The sequence below is a fragment of the Octopus bimaculoides genome, chromosome 7, assembly GCF_046866305.1.
Source record: "Octopus bimaculoides isolate indiv1 chromosome 7, ASM4686630v1, whole genome shotgun sequence".
In the NCBI taxonomy this organism is placed as follows: Eukaryota; Metazoa; Mollusca; class Cephalopoda; order Octopoda; family Octopodidae; genus Octopus; species Octopus bimaculoides.
The window spans coordinates 33,575,464-33,599,036 of NC_142934.1; the positions used below are offsets into that span (position 1 = coordinate 33,575,464).

The following is a 23,573-nucleotide window of genomic DNA, read 5'->3' on the forward strand; positions in this document are numbered from 1 at the left end:
ATGGCCTTCCTGTTATGGCTCTTAACTCCTTCTGTCAATCTTCTAGGTTCGATAATGTGAGATGTTGTTGACTGTCCTGATCTGAATCCATTTTGACTTGGTTGCAATTGTTTATCTATCTTAGGTTGTATTTGGTTAAGTATCATCTTGTTGACCATTTTTGCAACAATGGATGACAGACTGATTCTTCTATAATTCCAAGTATCATTTAGGTCTCCAGTTTTAGGCAGTGGTAGCAATTCTATCTCAGACCATTGTTCTGGCTTCTCATTGTCATTTAGTAGTTTGTTTGCAAATTCAAGGATGATGTCTAAATCACATCTTTTTAGTACTTCTGGTGGGATGTTGTCAGGACCAGTTTGTTTTCCTGCTTTCAGGTTACTTGTAGCGCTTTCTATTTCTTGAAACATGGATGCTCACTAAAGCATTGTAGAATCAGTTGGACGGTTCCAAGGATGCTTAGAATGGTATGCAATGTCTCCTGAAAGAGGCATACAACAAACACCAACTTATACCAGAGACTACCAAAAGTAACATTGAAGATACAGCATAGAAGGTTGAGGCTAGCTGGACACTGCATCAGATACACAGATGAAATTGATAACAAGCTAGTGCTCTGGCAACCAACAGAAGAGAGAACCAAGAAAGGAAGGAGGAAGACGACCTATATCAACAGCTTGTTGGAGGATACTGGTATGGAAGGGGTACAGGAGCTGAGGACCATTATGGAAGATCGAGATGAATGGGGAAAACGTGGAAACAGTCTTGGGGCGTCCTATGGGACGACCTAGTGGAGATATGTATGTCCAGGGTTAACATAGGTAATCATACCGGTAGTATAAGGGATACTTTTATCCCTTAGACAGTTATCCCAACCTCTAACTCTTCTAACTTTATATATATGTGTGCATGTGTCTGTGTCCCCCATCACTGCCTGACAACCAGTGTTGGTGTGTTTGCATCCCCGTAACTTGGCAGTTTGGCAAAACAGACTGATAGAATAAGTACTAAGCTTAAAAAATAAGTCCTGGGGTTGATTTGTTCAACTAAAACCCTTCAAAGCAGTGCTCCAGCATGGCTGCAGTCAAATGACTGAAACAAGTAAAAGAATAAATTCCAGACAGACATTTCTTTAGAATGCCTTTTAGAATACTAATTATTATTATCATAACTTGTTTAGTTATCTATTTAACCACAAAGTTTTGCTTATTCTGTGTTATAGCAAAGTTATGAAATCCAGTTGTTCAATTCTGTTTACTCTTGCTCTGAATCTCGAAAATCCCATCTCTTCATTTGTTTGTCTGTTACCCACTATCTTATACAAAAGTTCCACTCTTTCCTTGACTGTAGCCCTAATTCTTGAAAATTTCACCCCTCTCCCAGTTTGTTACTCACTTGCTTTACCATGCTGATTGTTAATTAGTGGCTTTCACTTTGTATCCATGCTTCCTCAGCTTCAGCTAGGGGATAGGGTAATTACAATGTTTTGTTGTTCTGTGGTGTACCCTCCCAACCCTTCCAACTGTACCGGAAGTCATTCTCCTAAGCACCTCTATCAGTTAGCTATATAGAATGCTTCCCCTCCATCCCTATCTAGTGTCTATCTCCTGTTAAATGCAGTGATTATGAAGCGAATATAATGATGGTGAAGTGTATGCAGGTTGAAGCCTATTTGCATGTTTACGATGTCTGTCAAACGCACATGCGAGCTTTCTTTTCAGATGCATAATGCTGCTGTCCCCCATCCCAGGGTCTCACTAGCCCACACCTTTCGTGACCTAAGAGTTGGCACATTGAAAGGTAGGTCTGGTGAGATTATTGAAATGCTTAACAGAGGTGTTTAGATTTGTGTTGCATCCAGGAGGTAAAGTGGAAAGGAAGTTCTGCTAGGTTCCTCACAAACAAAGAAAATAGGCATAGGATTTTCTGGGTAGGGAGCAGTGACAGGGTTGGAGGCGTGGGTGTACTCCTTGTTGAGAAATGGATTGATAAGGTAATTAAGGTAATCAGTGTGTGTGATAGAATACTTAAGCTTAGACTAGCGCTGCAACATGGGATACCAACCATTATCTTGGTCTATGCCCATCAGCCAGGGCTACCTGATGAACAGAAAGAATTATGACACCCTCTTGCAGACTACCTTGTTGATGAATGACAGGGACCTTCTCTTTGTGGTTGGCGACTTCAAAGGGCATGCTGGACAAGATCCAGGGAACTTTCATGGTGCGCATGGTGGCAACGAATTTGGTTCCTGCAATGAGGAAGGAACCAGGCTACTGGAGTTCTGTGATGCAAATGATCTTATGATTTGTAATACTAAGAAGCCTGCCAGTCACCTGTTCAGGTACCAGTCCGGTGGGTACACTAGTCAGATTGACTACATTCTCGCCAGGAAATGAGAAAGATGGTTACTTATAAATGTCAAAATTTTCCCAGCTGAAGAATGCACCCTTCAACATAGGTTAGCAGTTAGCAACTTCAGGATCAGGGTTAAATGGCTGCTCAGAAGATGACCAGCATGGAAAAAAAGGGTCTGGAAGTTTAAGGACCCTCTGAATGGACAGAGTTAGAGACGTATCACTTGAAGCTTTTGACAAACAAAAGGAGGATATAACATCAAAATGTGGAGGACAACTGGAGGTCCCTATGGGACAACCTGTTCAGGGCTACTGACCAGATCTGTGGTTGGTGCAAAGTTCCCTCTCAACCCAAGGTGACATAGTGGTGGAACAATGCAGTTGACAGGGCCATTAAGAAAAAGAAACAGACATGGAAGGACTGGAAGTGTGGTTGTAGCAGGGAACTGTATCAGATAGCCAGAAGGGAAGCTAGGAGACAGGTTTATTTAGCCAGAGGGGAAACAGATAAGAAATTTGCCATTGTTCTGTGTCATGAGGACCAGAAACTAAGTGTTTTGAATTGCAAGATAGTGTGTGAGAAAAAATCGTGATGACATAGGAGAGAAATGAGTCCACAATAGATGATGGCTTACTTGCATTTAACGAGGCTGCAAAGAGAGAGACTTGGAGACACCACTATGAAAGGTTGTTAAATGAAGAAAATGAATGGGAGAAAGAGAGTCTGCCGAATGTCAACCCAACAGAGGGACCAGCTATCTGAACTGACAGTAGCTTGGTAGATAAAGCAATTAAGGGTATGATAACAGGAAAAGCCCCCAGCTCATCATAAATCATCACTGAGATGCTTAAAATATCTGGCAGTGTAGGCTATAGTCTAATCACCCCTATAGTTAACCAGGTGATACATGAAGGAGTCGTACCCAATGACTGGTGTAGCAGCACCATAGTCAACTGCTACAAAGGTAAAGGTGACACGTTAGATAGAATTACAGAGATATCAAATTGTTGGTTCAGGCGATAAAAATCACGGAGAGGGTCATAGCCTAACTAATTAGGAAGAGAGTTAGTTTAGGTGAGATGCAGTTTGGATTTGTGCAAGGGAGAAGCACCACTGATGATATATTTCTGGTAAGACAGTTGCAGGAGAAATTCCTAGCCAAAGATAAACCTCTGTACTTGGCTTTTGTCGACATGGAGAAAGCCTTTGACAGGGTCCCTTGATCCCTTATCTGGTAGGCAATGCAGAAACTAGAAATACATGAGTGTTTGGTGAGAGCTGCACAAGCCATGTACAGGGATGTTGTTAGTAAGGTGAGGGTTGGCAATGAGTAGAGTGAATAATTCAGGGTACAAGTAGAGGTTCAAAGATCAGTGTTCAGTCCCCTCTTGTTCATCATAGTCCTCCAGGCAATGATAGAGGAATTCAAGACAGGCTGCACCTGGGAGCTCCTCAATATTGATAACTTTGCTCTAATACTTGAGTCACTACCAGAACTAAAAGTTTCAGGTGTAGAAGCAAGGTCTAGAATCGAAGGACCTTAAAGTTAACCTAGCAAAAACCAAAGTCATAATAAGTAGGAAGGCAGACAAATCACAAATCCTGGTAGAAAAGGCGTAGGTAGAAATTCCATAAGATTTATCTGGTGTAAGCAATGAACCCATAAGAGATGCAGCAATATCAAAGGAAGGTTAACTGGGAAGATAGTTTGCATGTGTAGAAGATGCACAGGTGAAATAAACCCCAAAATGTACGGGAAACATTCCATCACATGCCAAGGGAAAAACTAGAAGCTCCCATTACCTAGGTGACCAAGTCAGTAGCAGGGGAGGAAGCTCTGGTAGTGTAGCTGCTAGAATAAGAATAGGCTGGGTAAAGTTCAGAGAGCTCCTACCTCTGCTGGTAACAAAGGGCCTCTTGCTCAGAGTGAAGGGTAGACTGTATGATGCCCGTGTTTGAACAGCTATGTTACACAGTAGTGAAAGATGGGCTGTGACTGTTGATGACATGCATAGGCTTGAAAGAAATGAAGCTAGAATGCTCTGCTGGATGTGTAATGTCAGTGTGCATTCATGACAGTAGGCACCCTGAGAGAAAAGTTGGACATAAGTATCAAATGTAGTGTGCGAGAGAGACGACTGTGCTGGTATGATCATGTAATGTGTATGGATGAGGACAGCTGTGTGAAGAAGTGTCATGCCCTAACAATGGAGGGAACCAATGGAAGTAGACTCAGGAAGACATGGGATGAGGCAGTGAAGCACGACCTTCAAACTTTGGGCCTCACAGAGGCAATGAAAAGCGACCGAGACCTTTGGAGATATGCTGTTTTTGAGAAGACCTGGAAATCCAAGTGAGATTGTAATCATGGTCAATGCCAGTGTTGCATAACTGGCCCATTTAAAAGCACCCTACAATCATTGGCCAATATGCTATGCTTGTGAAGACCTGTTGAATCGATTCACAAATTGTAGTCATGGCCAATGCAGTGCCGCCTGACTGGCACCCATGCCTGTGGCATGTAAAAAACACCACTTGAGCATGGCCGATGCCAGTGCCGCCTGATTGGCACATAAAAAGCACCATTTGAGCATGGCCGATGCCAGTGGCACCTGATTGGCTGGCTCTCATGCCAGTGGCACATTAAAAGCCCTCACTACACTCAAAGTGGTTGGTGTTAGGAAAGGCATCTAGCTGTAGAAACTTTGCTAAATCAGACTGGAGCCTGGTGCAGTGTCCCAGCCTTCCAGTTCTCAGTCAAACCATCCAACCCATGCTAGCATGGAAAGCAGATGTTAAACGATGAGGAGTAAAAATTACACTTCACAGATTATTCTTCCAAATTCCAGTATTTTCATTTATGTCAGCATAGGAAATAATCATATACAACAAAATAGGCTGGATGCACTTCCTACTGCTAATTATTCAGCTTTAAAACACTGGAAAGAAAAACTTACTTTGCTTATCTGGGAGTCGTGACTTTTTTTCAAGAGCACAAATCAGTGTTTATAGTATGGTTTGAACTCACAACTGTGTATCCAGTAATCCAGCAACATTAACTTTTCAACTAGTATGCTTTCTATTAAACTATAAATATAAAATAGAAATTTGATCCTTACGCAATAACACCAAAAATACATTTCTTACAGAAACGATGGCCACATTTTGTCTGCATTGGTTTCGACATCAAAGCTAAACAGATGGGACAAATGAATCTCTGATTTACATTCTTTAAACTTAATTCAAACTCTTCCTCAAAAGTGTGTGACATCATCTGCAATAGCAAAATATAACAATCTAAAGCTGTGATAGCTTTTAAGACTAATCATAAGATTTAGATTCATGGTGTTAAACTGACAAAAGAAGCAAATCACCTTTTAATAGTACTTTAGTAAAAATCCCAGAAGAAATGGTATGAACTCCTAAACAATAAGATGAAACACAGTAAACAGGAAATTTGTCTGGAATGGTTTGATCTTAGACTCAATGAGTTAACAGTTAAATGCTTTAACAAGGCAACTTTTTAACCACAGTGTCAAATTAAAAAGACAAGATATTTTTAGAATATTCTATTAGCATGCCCTATATAATGGATCTGCTCAACCAAACAATATTAATTATAAGTCTCAGGAAATTAGAAATCGAAACCATTGCTTCAGTCATCAAATTATCCATCATAAATAGAGCAGCAAGCTGGCAGAATTGTTAGCATGCTGGACAAAATGATTAGCAGCATTTCATCTGTTTTTGCGATGTGTCCCAATTTTAGTGAGGCTGACTTTGCCTTTCACGGTCAATAAAGTAGCCCTTTCATCCTTTTGGGGTCAATAATGTACCAGTCAAGCACTGTGATTGATGTAATTGACTAGCCCACTCCCCTAAAAAAAAAAAATTCCAGGCCATGTGCCAATAGTAGAAAGGATTATTATAAATCTAAATATTACTCCGGTTCTTAAATTCAAAGTTAAACTACAAACCCTGCAATGCTCCTATATATATATATATATATATATACACATATATATATATATATATATATATATAAAAGACATCAAAAGAAAGAAAGAGACCTTGATATTATGTAAATAGAGGAATTTATCTGTAAATAATGTGACAATTATTTGGTAGCCATGATAAAGCTTCGAGTTTTGGATGCCGGGGTGGAAACCCACGCCACCATCTATTCAGTTATCTGGCCAGATAACTGAAGAGATAGCGACGTGGGTTTCTGCCCCAGCATCCAAAACTTGGAGTTTTATCATGTCTACCGAATAATTGTCACATACCATTTTATATATATATATATATATATATATATATATATATATATATCTCATTTATACACAATCCTTGTATTCTCATATACACACACACAATTAGAGAGTGCCCTTAGCTATGATAATCTTGTAGCAACCATGTGCCTCAAAATCTTCATACGTTAGGTGAAAGTAGTGAACAGGTCATAATGACCAGCACAGACAGATGTCCTGGTGAACAGGTGATAAATCTCAGTTATAAATGTACAAATCAGCACAAATAAATAGTTCCAAGGTTCACACAATAGATATGAATAGAAAATTATTTCTTGATGTCCACAATTGAAGTCAGTGAGCAAAGATGTGACAGTCACTTCTGTGTAATTGTAGGTTGTGTACATCACAGATCAGTATCTGGCTCAAATGGGGATATTGATATTGCAGCCTGTTTGTCTAGGCTGAAAATGAGTATTAAAAAAAAAAAAAAAAAAAAAAATCTATGTTTCTCCTATGAGATTAAATTTACATGCCATTCCTTCATTTCCTAGACAACAAAATTGTAGATGAATCATCTTCACACCAAAACATCAGGATACTCGCAATCGCCTGCTTATCCTTCAATTTTGGCTTTTAATATTTCTCAACCAGATTCCCTACCCCTAAGAAAGAAAGAGATATTCAATTAGTTACAAAATGTAGAGAGAGAGAACAAACTATATATTAGAAATATACCTTTTGGGGCTACTGGACACACTGTTGCTGTGATTAGAGAGACGAGAAAGAAAACACTATTTGTTCCACTATACTATTTTCATTACCAAATGAAAGTTCTTTTTACCATTTCAAACCGAAGTTATACTTTCTTTCAAAATTCGAAGTTTTCCCCCCACACATCTACTTGATTAAGTCACAGGTCCAGTAACCAGTCGCAGCTAAATGTCATTTAAATTGTGCCGTATGGCATGCAGGGGTAGGGGATTAAAAAAATTTGGAAAACAGATTTTTGAAAAAAAATATTCCAGAATGAGGGATATTATATGAGGGGGGGGGGTATTCATTAAATATTTCCTCTGATCCACTTCCGATTATTGCAGGAAATGGCACTTGCACAGACAATCATATACGTTTCTACATGTCACATTGTAGATTGCAGCTTTCCACTAATATTCGTTTGTTTTTTACGGCTGCTGAAGTGGACTAGGGTGTTATAATGAGGGCAGTTGAACACAGATCAGTGATCAGGTTCTTATACTTGAAAGGTTGTGAACCAAAAGAGATTTTCAATGAGATGAAAGATTATGGTGACAATGAACCATCATACGACGTAGTCAAGCACTGGCATCGCCAGTTCAAATGTAGTCGGACATCATGGAAACTGCTTCTGTTCCTGGACGAGCACATTCCACCATCGATGACGACACCATCCATAAAGTGGAAGTCGGTATTTTGGAGGATCACCACATAACTATTTGGCCACTAGCCCATGAAGTGAAGTGCAGGGTCCGTGGAAAAAAATCATTCATGACCATTTGCACATGCAGAAGTTGTCTGCACGATGGATTCTCTGGATGCTCACTCCTTTTCAGAAGCAGAAATGTGTCGATTGCTCCCAGGGTCTTTTGACAATGTGCAAAAAAAAAAAAAAAAACATTTTTGGCAGACTGGTTACACAGGATGGTTCTCAGCTGCACAAATTACAGGGTACCATCAAAGCAGAGAGGTATGGTATGCTGACCAAAGTCCACCTCCTCCAAGACAATGCCCCAGTTCACAGTGCGCATGTTACCCAGATGAAAGCACAACTTCTGCAGCTATTAAATCCTTCTTCATCCTCCTTACTCTCCTGACTTCGCACCATCTGACTTCCACCTCTTTCCAGTCTTTTCTGAAAAGGAAGCACTTTTCGGATGGTGATGAACTTATTTCCGGAGTAAAGTCTTGGCTCTAGATGCAACCTACCGATGTCTACAGACGAGGTCTTCACAGCTGCATAAAGCAATGGAAGAAGTGTATCACCATTGGTGGCAGCTATATAGAAAGGGACTAATAATTATGCCAAGTTTCGTTTATCCCAGTCCTTCGGAAGTAGGTCAGGGGAAATCTTTAATGAAACACCCATTGTGAAAAGACGAATAATAGCGGGAGGAAAAAAATTGATCATGACAACTATTCCAAAAGTTCAGTAGAACGTGGAGCGGGGTTTAAACGTTTGAGAAAACGGATTTTTGATAAAAAAAAATTTTTTTTAAATGCAAATTACGAGTGTTTTAGGGGATAGATACAAAATCTCCAAGACATTTTATCATTATTATTATTATTATTGTTATTATTTTTATTTTTTTTTTTTTTTTTTTACACAACTTTCAGAAAAAGATATTTCTAGATGAAATTTTCTTCAAGATCCATTTTTTTTTATGGCGTTGATTCCGATTATATCGGCAACAATTTTTTTGGGATGGAGCTTCGGATAATTCACAGGTGCCAATTTTGCCTCCCTATAACTTTCAGATAAGATGGATATTTTTTAATGAAAATTTCTAACACCATTCAAATTGTATAGATTGCGATTATATCGGAATTTAATAGGGGGGGGGGGGGTCGGTGGGTACGCACATACACATGCTGACGTACATCCCATCTCGAGAAAATGAAACTTTTAATTTAGGAAATATTATTTAATGGGTATTATGCGCGAGCCCACTAAGTCTCCCCCCCCCCCCCACCAAATTCGGATATGTAATCTGCACTATCTAAAAAGCATATGGAGAAAATTTCACTAAAACCATTTTTCTGAAATTTGTAAGGAAATAATGCGGTCTTGTGCATTATCTGAAATAATCATCCCTCAAAAAAGAAAAAAAAAAAAAAAATCATAAATACTGATATAATTGGCATCTATACTATCTGAGAGATACTGGTAAAATATTTCAGTAAAACAGAAGTTCGTTTTTCTTTAAGTTATCGGGGAAATAAAAGTCGTGGTGGGTGAACGCTTCTGTTTTAGTATGCTGTAGATTTTAAAATGAAGACAAATATAGAAAAATCAAGAAATTCCATCTTATTCAAGATCTTAGCTATTTTATTGTCAGAACATACGAAAGCACTTCACACTATGAGATAAACTTGTCGAAAACGTTCGTTCACAAAACGTCATCGAACATTATTTCTTTTACGTTTCTTTTTCTTTTCCGAAAGAAACGTTTCAAATATTATTAGAGAATAAATTATGTAATTGTACATTAAATATATTTAATCAGCTAAGTATTGCTTGATACAATAGCCACAACAGAATGGCGTTGTAATAGCGATGAAACAATTATGTATGTTCTTAAGTTCCATCTTAGACAAACGAAATGGAAAGCATATAGCTTAAAAGGGTGTTTGTAGGCGATGGGATCCTACGAAGGGTCAGTAGATATCTAACGGGCTAAAAAAAAAAAAAAGAAAAGAAAGGATCTTTTCCTTTTGGCCTGCACATAGAAAAAATAATTTTTTGTAACTAAACACTTTCAAATTTCGTATACTGGTAGAATGTGTCATTTAAAACATCATTTACTCTTGGCGTTTTTATTCGGTTTTAAATCATTGTCAAATGTTAAAAATATGACGGGTCGGAGGAGATTAGTAACCGGGGTAAAAGGAGTAATTTCCGATTTATTTTCTCCCTACCCGTTTGAAATTATTACATTGCATCATCATTTTGCACTTTTGCATCATCTTTAGAAGTAAAAACTGGCAGCATAGTTAAAGTTAGGAGGTTCGAGCAGAGTTAGAGGACAGGTACTTTTTCCAAATTTTTTTCAGCAACTTCGACCCGATTGTAATTGAGGTTGCTAATAAAATATCTGGAGGATTTTAGGTGTTTAACAATATTCTTTTCTCTGTTGGATTCCAAGTCAATTTCATTCTCACACTGTCTAATTTGATAATTTTCGGCTTTCAAAAAAAAAAAAAAAAATGTCGAAGATGAAGTAAAATGAGCCATGACTAATTTCAATAATTTCTCTTTGCCAAAATAGTTCCTCATTTATTATTTTACTCAAAATAGACCAACATGTATGTATCATAGAAAACAAAAGTGAATGAAATTAATATTAGTGAATAAGAGTTTACCTATTCGAAGAAAAACCAAAACAAAATATTTCTGAAACAACACTTAAAGACTATAAAATATCAAAACAATAATAAAGAAAAAATCTAAACATGCTAAAAATAAAATATTTACAGACAGAAACGTTTTAATATAATGATGGTTCCAAGAACAGCTGCCATTAAAAATAAAATTAACTGAGGAGGCCACAAATCAAGATAACAGGACATAGCGAAAGATGTGATTTAAGAGGCTAGCTTTCTAGTCCATCTTTAGATACAAAATGGCTAACCTCGAACAACTTTCAAAAAACCTTGATGTAATTGAGGTCTCAAGGTTTCTTTTATACTTAGGAATTACTTGTCAATTCCTAAGCTACTGTATGCGTCGTTCCTCCAATACTTTGACGACCTAATCTTCTGGAAACTCGAAACTTGGTCAATGTAAAACTCTCCCTACATTCCCGCGACCAAACTGCTTTGCACAAACGGTTTGGGGGTCTAGGTCTGCGCAAGCGTTCGTCTCTATCTCTTCCCTGTTTTCTTTCCTCCATTCACGCTTGCTGCCCTTTGGTAGATGGGTGAAGTTCTATCACAGTGGAGAGAGCAGTATTCTAAAAGATGTACGTGTTTATATGTTATATATGAAAATAAAAAACAAAGATGCAAAAAAAAAAAAAAAAGGCTCATTGAATTCAAAATTATTCCAAGATTTTAGAAATATATAAGACATTTAAGAAATAATTATACAAAATACATGAATTTACACAGACTTCCGATGAAAATTGTACAAATACATTACCAAAACTCAATTACTTAACACAATATTCTTCGAAAATGTCTCAGCTGATTGTCCACGACAAAGAATATTTTCTACTGTTTCCCATTAAACATCTTATACGTCATGAGAATTCCGTTATTGTTTTCTTTTCTTTTCTTTTCTTTTTTTTTTTTTTTTGTAAAAGATTCTTCTTCACAGATTTCTGGGTTCAAATTCGATTATTTCCCCCCAACTAATAAATAGTCTATTTTACTACATTTCTAGCAAAACATTAAAAAAAAATTTTCATTGCTAGATTCGTTAGTGAAATTATATTTAAAATTTTTTTTTTTTATATTTGAAAATCCAAATTTATTTCTAATCGACCAGAAATTCATTTTTCCTTAATTGTAACATCATTGAATTATAAATGAGAATGAAATTAAAAGTCACATTAACAAATGGTTGTATTTTAAAATATCTGAGAACTTTCCAACATTCAATGTATTTCCAATCCAAATTCATACATTGTCTCTGAATAGTTTGTTGGTTTGAATTCTGATAAAATGGAAATTATGGAAGAACCGTTGACGAATCTGATTATACGGAACTCAACTTCCAATCTTTAAAGCCATTCTTGCGCCCAAACTATTACAACTTCACAAATTGTCTTTCGAGATTTTTGTGGAATACTTATGTGGGGAGGTGGTGTAGTATTTCAAAAGTGTTCATAAGTCAGGACAAAATAAGTGCACTTGCGATTGATAATTCACCTTTACGCACTTGGTTCTTCAGCAGGAAACTATTTCATAACAATCAATCAATCATCATCTCATCTAGGTCGTCCCATAGGACGTCCCTGACAGTTTGAACGCCGCTGTCATCACCATCACCACCACCACCAACAACAGCCACAACAACAAAACTAATACCGCAACGCCATATACCATTACCGCCACCATAGACATCAACTCTGCCGTCAACACCAACACCACTACTACAACAACTTCTGCTGCTACAGCTACCTCCTCTGCTAACGACACCACCACCAGTACCACTACCACCAGTGACAACAGCAACAAAAACAGATCAAATTTTGCAGAAGCCTTAAAACAAAAAGAAGAGACCATACTACACTTCACAACAGAACAAATAAAACAAAGTCCCTCTTAATTCAAATATTGTATTAAAATAAGCCACAACAATAAAAATTGCATTAAAAGACATCCATTTCTCTATATATTATGAGGAAATACAATCACTCTCTCTCTCTCTCTCTCTCTCTCTCTCTCTCTCTCTCACGCACAAAAAGATGTACGCATATATATTTATGGCAGAAGATAAAGAATACGCACACCAGTGTTTAGGGTCAGGGTTATGCCAAAAACGGGTGGTGTACGTATTCTTTACCTCTGCGTATTTATGTATGCGTATATGAATGATGTGTGCGTGAAAGAGAGAGAGAAAGAGAGAGCGAGTGAGTGACGCTTACACATACATGCAAAAAAATTCATACATTACAACACACACCTTCACTTACTCGCTCACTTTCTCTCTCTCTCTCTCTCTCTCTCTCTCTCACACACACCTTCACTCACTTGCTCACTTTCTTTCTCTCTCTCTCTCTCTCTCGCACACACACACGTCCATTTCGTATACACGTACATCTTTCACTTTCTCCTCTCTTTTACTTTCTCCTCTCACTTCAAAGCAAATGTCACCTTTTATCTTTATCCTCGTTTTCAATTTCTGCTCTCTTCAAAGCATAAATAAATTAAAGCAATTTTACGGAAATTAACAAACAATCATATGATCCCATATATGTCGAGTTGACAACTTTGTTTCTTCAAACAAAAGAATGCCAGAAAATAACTTCCTTTCACACACACACACACACACATGCACACATACGCATACGCACACTCTAAGTAAAACTTCTGTGCTAATTATGCTATTTCTTGCCGTGTGCACGTGCAAATTTAAAGCTCAAATCCAATTGAAATGATCTTTTTCTATTGTGTAATTTGTGTTAGTGATGAGTGTATTTAAAACCTGATCATCGATATAAACTTAAAAGAAAGGTTTCCCAGAAATCCTGTCCTTTACCTCTTCTTTCTGGCATGTCCGTGGTGACATTTCCACCCCAACCTTATTTTTTTCCCTAAATTTCTTCTGATTCCTATGTTTGCGACACAGGGCATTAGGATTTCACCCACAAAATATGTTCTCAATATTTGAATTTTCTCCCTCTCCACACCAAATTCATTTTTTACTTTTTTTGAAATATTTTTTCTTGGTAATCCATGGAGAAAGAACAGAGAGTAGGAATCTTTAAGAATTTTACCCATCACCTCACCACTTTCAAAAAGCTACACACTCCCAATGTTTCACTTTTAGCCTTTTGGAAAGTGGGAAAGTTTCTTCAGAAATAATGTCGTTTACCTGTTGTTTCTAGCAAGTCGGATTTTCTGGTGGTGGTCTGGTATTTATTAAGTTTGCTATTTCAATAGAATTCTACGCATGCGAGAAACATCAGACAAAAGTGAAAGCGAGTAGGTGATGGTTGAGCGAGGTGGGGGAAGAGGCACTGAGTGTTTCTTTAAGAAAAATTAAACTATAAAAAATATATGTATTTCCCAGATTCGTAATCTCTGTATTTTTCTACGTAAATAACAAAAAAAAAAAAAAAAATTTGAAATAGTTACAAATAAAAGAAATTGCAGTGAGAATGGGGGAAAATTAAAATTTTGAAAACGTGATTTCGGGACAAAATCAAATTAACCCCCTTTTATAGGATGAAACAATACATTAGAACAGAAAACGCTTTCATGCAAACCCATGCAAATTATACCCTCCCCCTTCACTTTTAGACAAACAATAACTTTCATTATGCCACCAATTATATATCAGCTGTGCTGATTCTGCCCATAAGAAAGGAGCAAATAATAAAATGAGGTTGTAGGTCATAACACCAGAGCAACGCCATGATGCATTGCTAGTGTATTTTTCTATAATATAAATTGGACATGAGCGATTTTTGTATTCTTTCTTGTCTTGAGGTTCACAGCCAAACGGCTGGGTGGATTCGAGTGAAAATGGCACACATGTGGAGACGGGTGCACAGATTGGAATGCGGTTTATATCTTTTTTTCCTAGCCCCCATACTTATCGAGAAAATCGATTAGAATTTTTACTAATGGAATTCCCCTCTTTGTTCCGCCATTAAAACAACCAGTTGCTCACACAGCCGGCATATACCATTTCACTAACAACAAGGGACGTACAGGATGACAGTCAGCCAAAACTTTCGCTATGCTGTCTCTCTTCTTTCACCTCTTTGCGGGGTTAATATTCTTAATCTTTAATTACAGTTTCTCATTCAAACTACATAAAAGGCAGAATTGTCGGATTAAGACAGTAGGGTGTTTTGAGGGATATTTGGCTGCTATTTCTTCCAGGTTTAGCCACCATGTAGAGGTCAGAACTTAATTTTCATTCACATATTTGCATTTCAAAAATTTAACATATTCTTTTCCATAAATCAACTATCGTAAACACATACACAAGCGCAAGCACGCACGCACGCACACACACACACACACACACACACACACACACACACACGTCCATTTCATATATCTTCTTTCAATTTCTGCTCTCTGCAAATAAAATTTTTACAAAGGAATTAATGTATAATTTCTTTCTATGTTCATAATTAAATCAATGTTTTAATGATTAGACAGATGTCCACTAGAATAGCTCCCAGAAATAGACAAATTCGTACATGAAGCTGTTTTCTGACAAGGGGGTGGGGGAATCAGGAAATTTTCATACAGCTGGAGGCTTCAATCGAAACAAGGGGCCCGAAATGATAAGGTTGAGAAACGCTGTTATAGATTATGCCTAACCGAAAACGATCACAGCCACATAATCCTAACAGACCGGGCGAAACCGGGTTTAGCTGCTAGTATATATATATATATATATATATATATATATATGGCCTAAAATTTTTTTCCCTGAAGACGTGTGTAAGGCAAATTATATGTTTGACTTAAATTTGACAGTCAAATATAGCCTTATACAGAAATGTTGACATAGGAATAAATTTAAATAATAATGGATATTAGAGTCAAAACTCTCTTTTAAATTTAAAACTTTGGATATATAACCAAAGAGAACGATCCTTAAGGAGTCTACTTTAGACTTTTTGCGGTGAAATCTCTTGCTATATTAGTAACGATTACATGTTTTTCTATGAACAAATATATACTGCCACTCGTCTTATAGTAGACACAGCTACCTAATCGTTTATCAATGAAGGTTTTTAACATCGACGCATCCATGAAAGACATCCTTATTCCACCAAAAAAGATCTATATTAAGCAGCTCATCCAAAAAACACATTCTTTTATAAACAGAGTTCGATGGAGGGCACACTTTTTTGATAAAAAAGAACAACCCAATAACATGTCTAAAGATGAATCAAGATACAAGAGATTATTTAAGTCTAGAAGGAATCCGCCATATAACCACAAATTAGACAAATTTGAAGAAGACATTTTGTCTGTAGTCAAGAACATTAAATTTAATAAATCATCAAACATGAACCAGCAGTTAAGACATCTAGAAGGAATCACTAAGGAAATAAGGAACACTGACAGAATTCTGGTGAAATCTGACAAAACAGGAAACATTTATAAATTAACCAGACAAAACTACAAAGATTTACTGAAAAAAGAAATTGAAAAGAGTTATAAGGTAACAAATAAAAATACACTTAAGAAGCAAAATATGGAAACCAAAGAGACAATGGAAAAATACAACCTAACAGATAGGACGGAACTCTTGATACCAAAAGAACCGAGATTCATTCTTAAAGATCACAAAATGAATTTTTGGACACAACCATCCTTAAGGCTTATCTGCCCAACAAAATCGGACATAGGGATACTAAGTAAAAATATCATTAATAAGCACATAACTACAATAGTTGATAAGTTGAAGTTAAATTTATGGTCAAGTATAGACCAAGTCATCAGATGGTTTAATTCTATTGAGGACAAGAAAAATACTAAATTCATTCAATTTGATATAGCTAATTTTTATGCATCCATTAACCCGATCATATTGAATAAGGCAATATGTTTTTTTCACAAGAAGGCTGGGCTTACTAGAGAAGAATTTAAAGTGATATCAGCTGCTAGAAAATCTTTTTGTGAGTTTTAATGATAAGGTATGGATACGTAAGGATACACCAGATGCTTTCGATGTCCCCATGGGGAGCTCTGACTCAGCACAAATAGCTGATATGGTGGGTTCCTTCATTCTTTATGAATTGAATGATCAATTTCCTATGATTAGGGGAGGTCTATATAGGGATGACTGTCTTCTATATATAAGGAATAGCTCCAACCAACAACTACAGAGGATTAAGGGTAGACTGGCTAGATTTTTTCGTAGAATGGGGATGAACATCATTTATGAAGACGATATTTCTGTAGCAAATTTCTTGGATGTGACATTAGATATTTAAAATGAGACATATAGACCATATCATAAACCTCTAACTAACCTAAAATATATAAATAAGTGGAGTAACCATCTTAGAAAAATTATTGATAATTTAGTTTAAAATATTTCATTAAGACTCTCCAGATTATCTGCTAATGATAAGGTTTTTGATAATGAAGCTCAATTCTATAATTCGGCATTAAATAGGGCAGGATACAAAGAGAAGGTTTACTATATTGAAACTGATAGTAACAACGTTAAGACAGATAAGAATAATAGGTATAAGAATAAACTTAGTGGAAATAAGGAAGAAAAACCTAGGAATTTCCATAAACGTAACATAGATAATTTTAAATTTTAAAAGAATTATACTAGTGACTGTGATAATACTAAAGATGATAATGTTTGGTTCATAGTCCCTTTTGGTAGGAATATTAAATCTAACTTGATTGCATAGTTTAGAGAAGTGATAAGCAGACATTTCCCAAAGAATTCACACTATGGTAAAATTATTAATACACATACCATTAGATTTGGTTTTTCAAACACTATGAACTTAGCCCAAATAATTGCAGCTCATAATTTTAAAATACTTAAATCAAAAGAAATAGGGGTGGATAGCGATATGAACCCTGATATAAATGATAATAATAATAATAGCGGTATTAATAATAGTGGTAATGGTAATGATAATCGAAATTTGATTACAGTAACAGAGGTCAACCCCAGAAGATTGAAGTTTGAAGGCCCTAATGCGAGAGTTAGAAATGTAGTTTATCTATGTAAGGTAAGGACTCAGACAGATGTTAGCCGATACCTGGGGTGCACTTCGGGACAAATCTGTAAAAGATTATCTAATAGTACTTTTAGAGATAGAAGTAAAATAGCAAGCACTAGTCTTAGTAAATTCATCTGGAAACTGAAAGAACAAAAAAAGCAATATTCGTTAGAATGGTCGGTCATCGGGAGGTCGTTCCCGTACGACAAGGGTAGGAGATAATGTTCGTTATGTAATTTAGAACTACATTTCATATTATTCTCTAAGGGTAAGTTGATAAATAAACTAACAAATAATGCTCTAAGATGTACACATTTTCCAAGACACACATTTCGCTAGTTTAAATAAATTGCAATATGACCGGGTATTATAGTACATTATAGTATAATATTTGGTCTTAAGACAGGCCATATCAATGTATAATTTACCAATAGCAGTTGTTGTTTTTGCTTAAGCTTCTAGAGATAATATAGTATAGATTTCCATTGTAATAGAGGATTGTTTATAACTTATCAATAAAATTATTAATATTATTGATAGTATTATGAGGGGTTGTCTCCCCTTAACGGACCTTTATTCAAGAAGGAACTTATTTAACGAGTTATTTAAGGACAAATTTGAATATGGACTGGACTTAGAAACGATGTTTTGGTATTTACCTCTTGTTCTTGATTTTTTGTTTGTTCTAAAAATTTTTTCCTGAAGACGTGTAAGGCAAATTATATGTTTGACTTAAATTTGACAGTCAAATATATCCTTATACAGAAATGTTGACATAGGAAATGTTGACATAGGAATATGGATATATATATATATATATATATATATATATATATATATATATATATATATATATATATATATATATGTTGTTACTTCCTGGATCCGCTTTGGGGTCTGGGACACGCATCCTTTGTGCTCCCATCCCACGCCTCCCAGAATAAGTTTGTCGCGTACGCTTTAAGGGATACTTTTCTCTCTCTCTCTCTCTCTCTCTCTCGGTTATATATACATGGATACGGACGTAGTGGATAACAGCTAGCCTTCGGCCGCACCTTTGGACCCTGTTGTGTCCATCACTCTAATTGGTTGGTAGTGGCGCATTTTGTCTCCTGTTCTATTGCGCGCCAAGATGCAACCCAACCAATCGCAGCCTCCAGATAAGGTCGCGTAAGACAGTCTTTTCTGAACCCCAGTTTGCGCCGACAGTATATTATAAAAGCCAGCTTTTCACCGTCCCATATGTCAGTTCAGCTCCAGACCATCTGAGGTCTAGCCACTAACCACAGAGCACACAGCCAGTTCCAGCGACGACACAACAGTAACTACATGGAGACACTTCGATACTTCGTCCAGCAGCTTACGGCAAACTCCATCTTCGTCGCCACCATCACATTCTTAACTACACCAACTTCTCTATGTACACACCAATCAGCAACGCTCGCACAGGTTCTATCTCCACACTGTTTGTGAATTGCTTCACCATGGTTAACAGCGAATACAACCTGCGAGAACTCCTGTACCAAGTAGCGGGAAGGTTGCCTCCTGAACAACAGTGTGGCCGTTTCTGAAATTAGTGGGAGCGAACACATAAAAAAAGGCACTGTGACACATACCAAGCAATTTTTAACTCTTTTCTCTCATTTTACATTATTACGCGAATTATTTCATTAGTTATGACATACATCGAGGATTCCTAACGTGGAGCATTCGCCCCACCGGTGGGGCCTGGGAAAATTGTGGTGGGGTGTGAGATCCACAATTTTTTCTTTTTTTTATAACTGAGGCATGGAACTGAGAGTTTTTTTCCACAGCAAATTCACTACACCTATACTCAGCCTAGCCAAATCAATCCTTCCAACTAAGCATACTGTGTGAAGACTGTTTGCTACAGTATTCTAATGCCCTAGTGTGAATATTTCTTTAAGGAAAGTACTTAATTAGGAGAAGTCGATAAATTATTTATCTTTTAATGTATTTTATACAAATGGCATGGCGATTTGCTATAAAGAAATTGTCTATGGTTGAAAAAATGATTTTACTCATGTCATACATAATTGTATTCTACATTCAATAATTTCATGTCTCAGTAACCATGTCATTGTGTATTAAACTTACAACTACTGCTATGGGCGTGACGTGAAAAAATGAAACTCCAGTGCCGCGAAGTTATGACGTCAGAGTTTGTTTTGGTTCCAGATATTAGCGGCTACCAACACATCACAGGAAATTGAGCTGATAGTTGGTCAAATAAAGTAATTTCTCCAGGACGTTCTTCCAAGGCCATGCAATTATAAAAAGTGATTCGATTTTTATCGCACAAATAAACTAAAGAGCTTTTTAAAAGTGGTTGAAAAGGCGCCAATTTTGAAAAATGTGCTCGTGGGGAGTACTCGCTCCCTATCAGCTACACAATTGCTCCTGGAGCTTAATCTGAAGGAAGGACCGCTGTCACTGTTATGCATCAAACAACAAAGCCAAATTCAAATCCTTCCCTGAGGAAATCACTGTAATTTTAAATGCAACCAGACCATGTCCTTTGTCCTACAAGGAGACTTCTATGTACATGTTGGCACTAATCACCAGATGTAGAAAGGAATGATTCGGAGGAACGGCAACCCTGAACTCAGTACGAATGGAGAGGCCTTACTAGATTTCTGTGCTGGTAATGGACTCTCTTTTATGAACACCTTCCTAGTATACACACATACATTAATAATAGGCAGAAATTACAGAGTGACAATGGCCAAATTCGTGTTTGATAAGTGCCAATGATATATATACATATATGCCGATGATATATATATACATACATATATGTGTAAAAAAACTCTCATCACGCAATCGAACCAATGAAAGAGCCTCTTCCTGGTCGCTCGACACGCTAAAAATAGCAGCCAAAGTATCCCCCTACCTAAATCACACGCCCATTATACGTAATGTCCTAGATTATCCCTAAAAAGATGGTTTGCTGAAGGTTGGAATGTTTTTGATGATAGGTTTGCTGTATCAGGGTTGATTTGAGGCTAAATAACAACAAAATTATGGTAAATTTCTATATTAACACCCGCACGATTTTCCCTAAGAAAAAAAAAAAAACAAACTTGGATTTTATGCGTGGAATCAAATACCTTGACCTCCTAATATGCTGCAAATCCCTTATTTTGGTTCGGAAAAAGGGGGGGGGGCGCCGCCCCACCTCCATCCCGGAATCATTGGAAATTTTTTTTCCGTTGAATGAATTTCTGTGACCTTCTAATATGCTACAAAACCATTTTTGGGGTCCGAAAAACGGGGTGGGGTTAGGTGGAAGCCTCGGAAATTTCACCTCCACCCCACCCCCATTGATGTTTTCACTAAGGACCATAATTTTTTTGTTATTTAGCCTCAAATCAACCCTGATACAGCAAACCTATCATCAAAGACATTCCAGCCTTCAGCAGACCATCTTTTTAGGAATAATCTAGGACATTACGTACAATGGGCGTGTGATTTAGGTAGGGGGGTACTTTGGCTGCTATTTTTAGTGTGTCGAGCGACCAGGAAGAAGCTCTTTCATTGGTTCGATTGCGTGATGAGAGTTTTTTTTACACACATATGTATGTATATATATCATCGGCACTTATCAAACACGAATTTGGCCATTGTCACACTGTAATTTCTGCCTATTATTAATGTGTGTGTGTGTGTGTGTGTATCATCATTTTCTTAATGGACCCAGAAGTTGTTCGCAAACAGCAGCAATAATTTTCTTCAGCTGAATACATGTCATTGATTGGTTAAAATTACCCAAATACGACAACTTTAACACAAAATAACTTCTAAAATACAAAATTTTGTCAAAAATGTTAAGAGTAAATCTTGTTCTATGTGACACATTCTACCAGTATCCGAAGTTTCAAAGTATTTAGTTTAAAATATTAATAAAAAAATCTGGCCGTCAAATTGAATAGATCTAAAAGTGCCTTAGCTATAAGAGCTTACCTATAAGTAGGTTATCTCCCTTGGCTAGGCGGCGCTCCATGTAGACAATTAAACTTCCGCAGACTATCCACGCTATTGTTATTGTTTTACGTCTTATCATGGATATAAAGCAGCTCGATGATTCAGCTATCGAAGTACTTACTGTGGCTGAGTTAAAGAAATATTTAAGATTATATGGACAGTATGTTACTGGAAGAAAGGCGGACTTGATTGAAAGGTATAAAAATTCTGTCGATGAAGAATGTCAACAAAGTAAATTCCTCGGACGATAAGTCTGAAGTATCGGACGATACTTCAGACAGGAATAAGCAGAAGCTTATATCTCTTCTCGGTGAAGTATTGCCTGATCCCAATCTGCTTTCAGCAACCATTCACTGATTTGGCCATGAGCATGATGAGGTGTAGTAGAGGTAGGGACAGTCACACTATAAAGTTTAATAATTAGAGGAATATTAGATTCAATGCTGTAAATTTATTATTTAATCAAACACACACACACACATATATATACATACAAAAAATAAGAGGAATGACCAGCAAAAGTGGACTCCTATATGCTAGAAATAGATGCCGAATCGGCATCTATTTCTAGCATATAGGAGTCCACTTTTGCTGCTCATTCCTCTTATTTTTGCATGTAATATAATTTTAATCTGCGGATTTTTTTAATATGCTAGACCACTGGTTCTAATTGATTAGTATCAATTTCTACCCTTATTAATATATATATATATAAAGAAACATATCTGCGGAAGTTAAAGCAAATCACTGAGCATGCGTACATGTCATACGGGAGAGTTCCAATCAGGGGTGGATAACCTTATAGGAACCCCCTATAGGGTAGTCATATAAGTAAATGTAAATATTTTATAATATATTTCCTAAATTTGCATGTTATGAAATAAAATATATTTTTTAAATAAATGTTTTTAGTTAAACAGGATGGAAGCCACAGTGTTCCTCAGTTAGCTTGGGCTCGATTATTTCCCCATCTTTTATTTCCAGACATCTAGCGTAATCTTTATTGGGGAGATTCAACAAGGAGATGCTTATCTCTCGTTTTAAAGAAGTGGATTTTTGCTTCAGATAGCCATTACTTTAGTATCTTTTTAGAGGAAGCCACTTGGAATACACGAGTCAGAGAATGCCTCTCTATTTAAGTTTGTTTAACATTTCAAGCCACATTTCATCCTTTCCAGCAACCTTGAGTGCTTTAATCGCCTCTATGGCTTTCAACCTCTGTGGTTAGTCTTCCGTTTCAATGTCCTCAGTTTGTTCTGGACAGCTTCTGAATTTGGATGCAATAGTGTCTGCATATTTGTTTCTGATCCCATCAACCACCAGGGCTTCCCGCTTTATCCTGTAAGTCATACTGGACTTACTACTTTAGTGAGTTCTCTCTGCTACGTACAGTCTCAGGTTGCAAACAACGAGATAGTGATCAGTTACTAGCTCAGCTCCTCTCTTTACACAAATGTCCCGTGCAGAATCAAAGAGGCTGTAGATGATAAAATCTGTCACTTTTTAAAAATCATTATATGTTGTTCTGATTTGAAGAAGACTTGGCTGCTATTTTCGGCAGGCTGAATAACCACATAAAAGCTCTCATATTTGAATGAAGACGACAACGATGAAATCTATTGCACTTTTTGATCAATAAAATGTTATTCTTACCGTACACAAAAAAGCACTGTCGTTACTACGAACGACAAAATGTTGAGAGAGTACTGTTCTTGGTGTAGTTGTAGCAGCAGTTAAAATGTGGTAAGCTGCTTTCCGTGTTACGAACTCCTAATGTATTTCGTTCTCCGACTGTTCATTGCCTCTGTATTGT

The 23,573-nt window shown here is 36.9% G+C and overlaps 1 protein-coding gene across 4 annotated transcripts in view; it reads right to left on the minus strand.

The window, feature by feature from the left end:
* LOC106883380 (TNF receptor-associated factor 6) overlaps window positions 1-11,644 on the minus strand; it is a 33,136-nt gene extending 21,492 nt beyond the window's left edge. For 2 of the 4 annotated variants that reach the window (XM_052969412.2, XM_089355128.1), the window contains exons 1-2: window positions 11,506-11,638; window positions 5,478-5,632 (exon numbers count right to left, since the gene is read on the minus strand). In XM_052969412.2, coding sequence (XP_052825372.2) covers window positions 5,478-5,632 — 155 coding nt within the window. In that variant the 5' untranslated portion in view covers window positions 11,506-11,638. Of the gene's footprint in view, window positions 1-5,477; window positions 5,633-10,996; window positions 11,307-11,505 lie in introns of those variants that run through there. The other 2 variants (XM_089355129.1, XM_089355130.1) reach the window with 2 other exon arrangements.
* Between the last annotated feature and the right edge of the window lie 11,929 nt (window positions 11,645-23,573).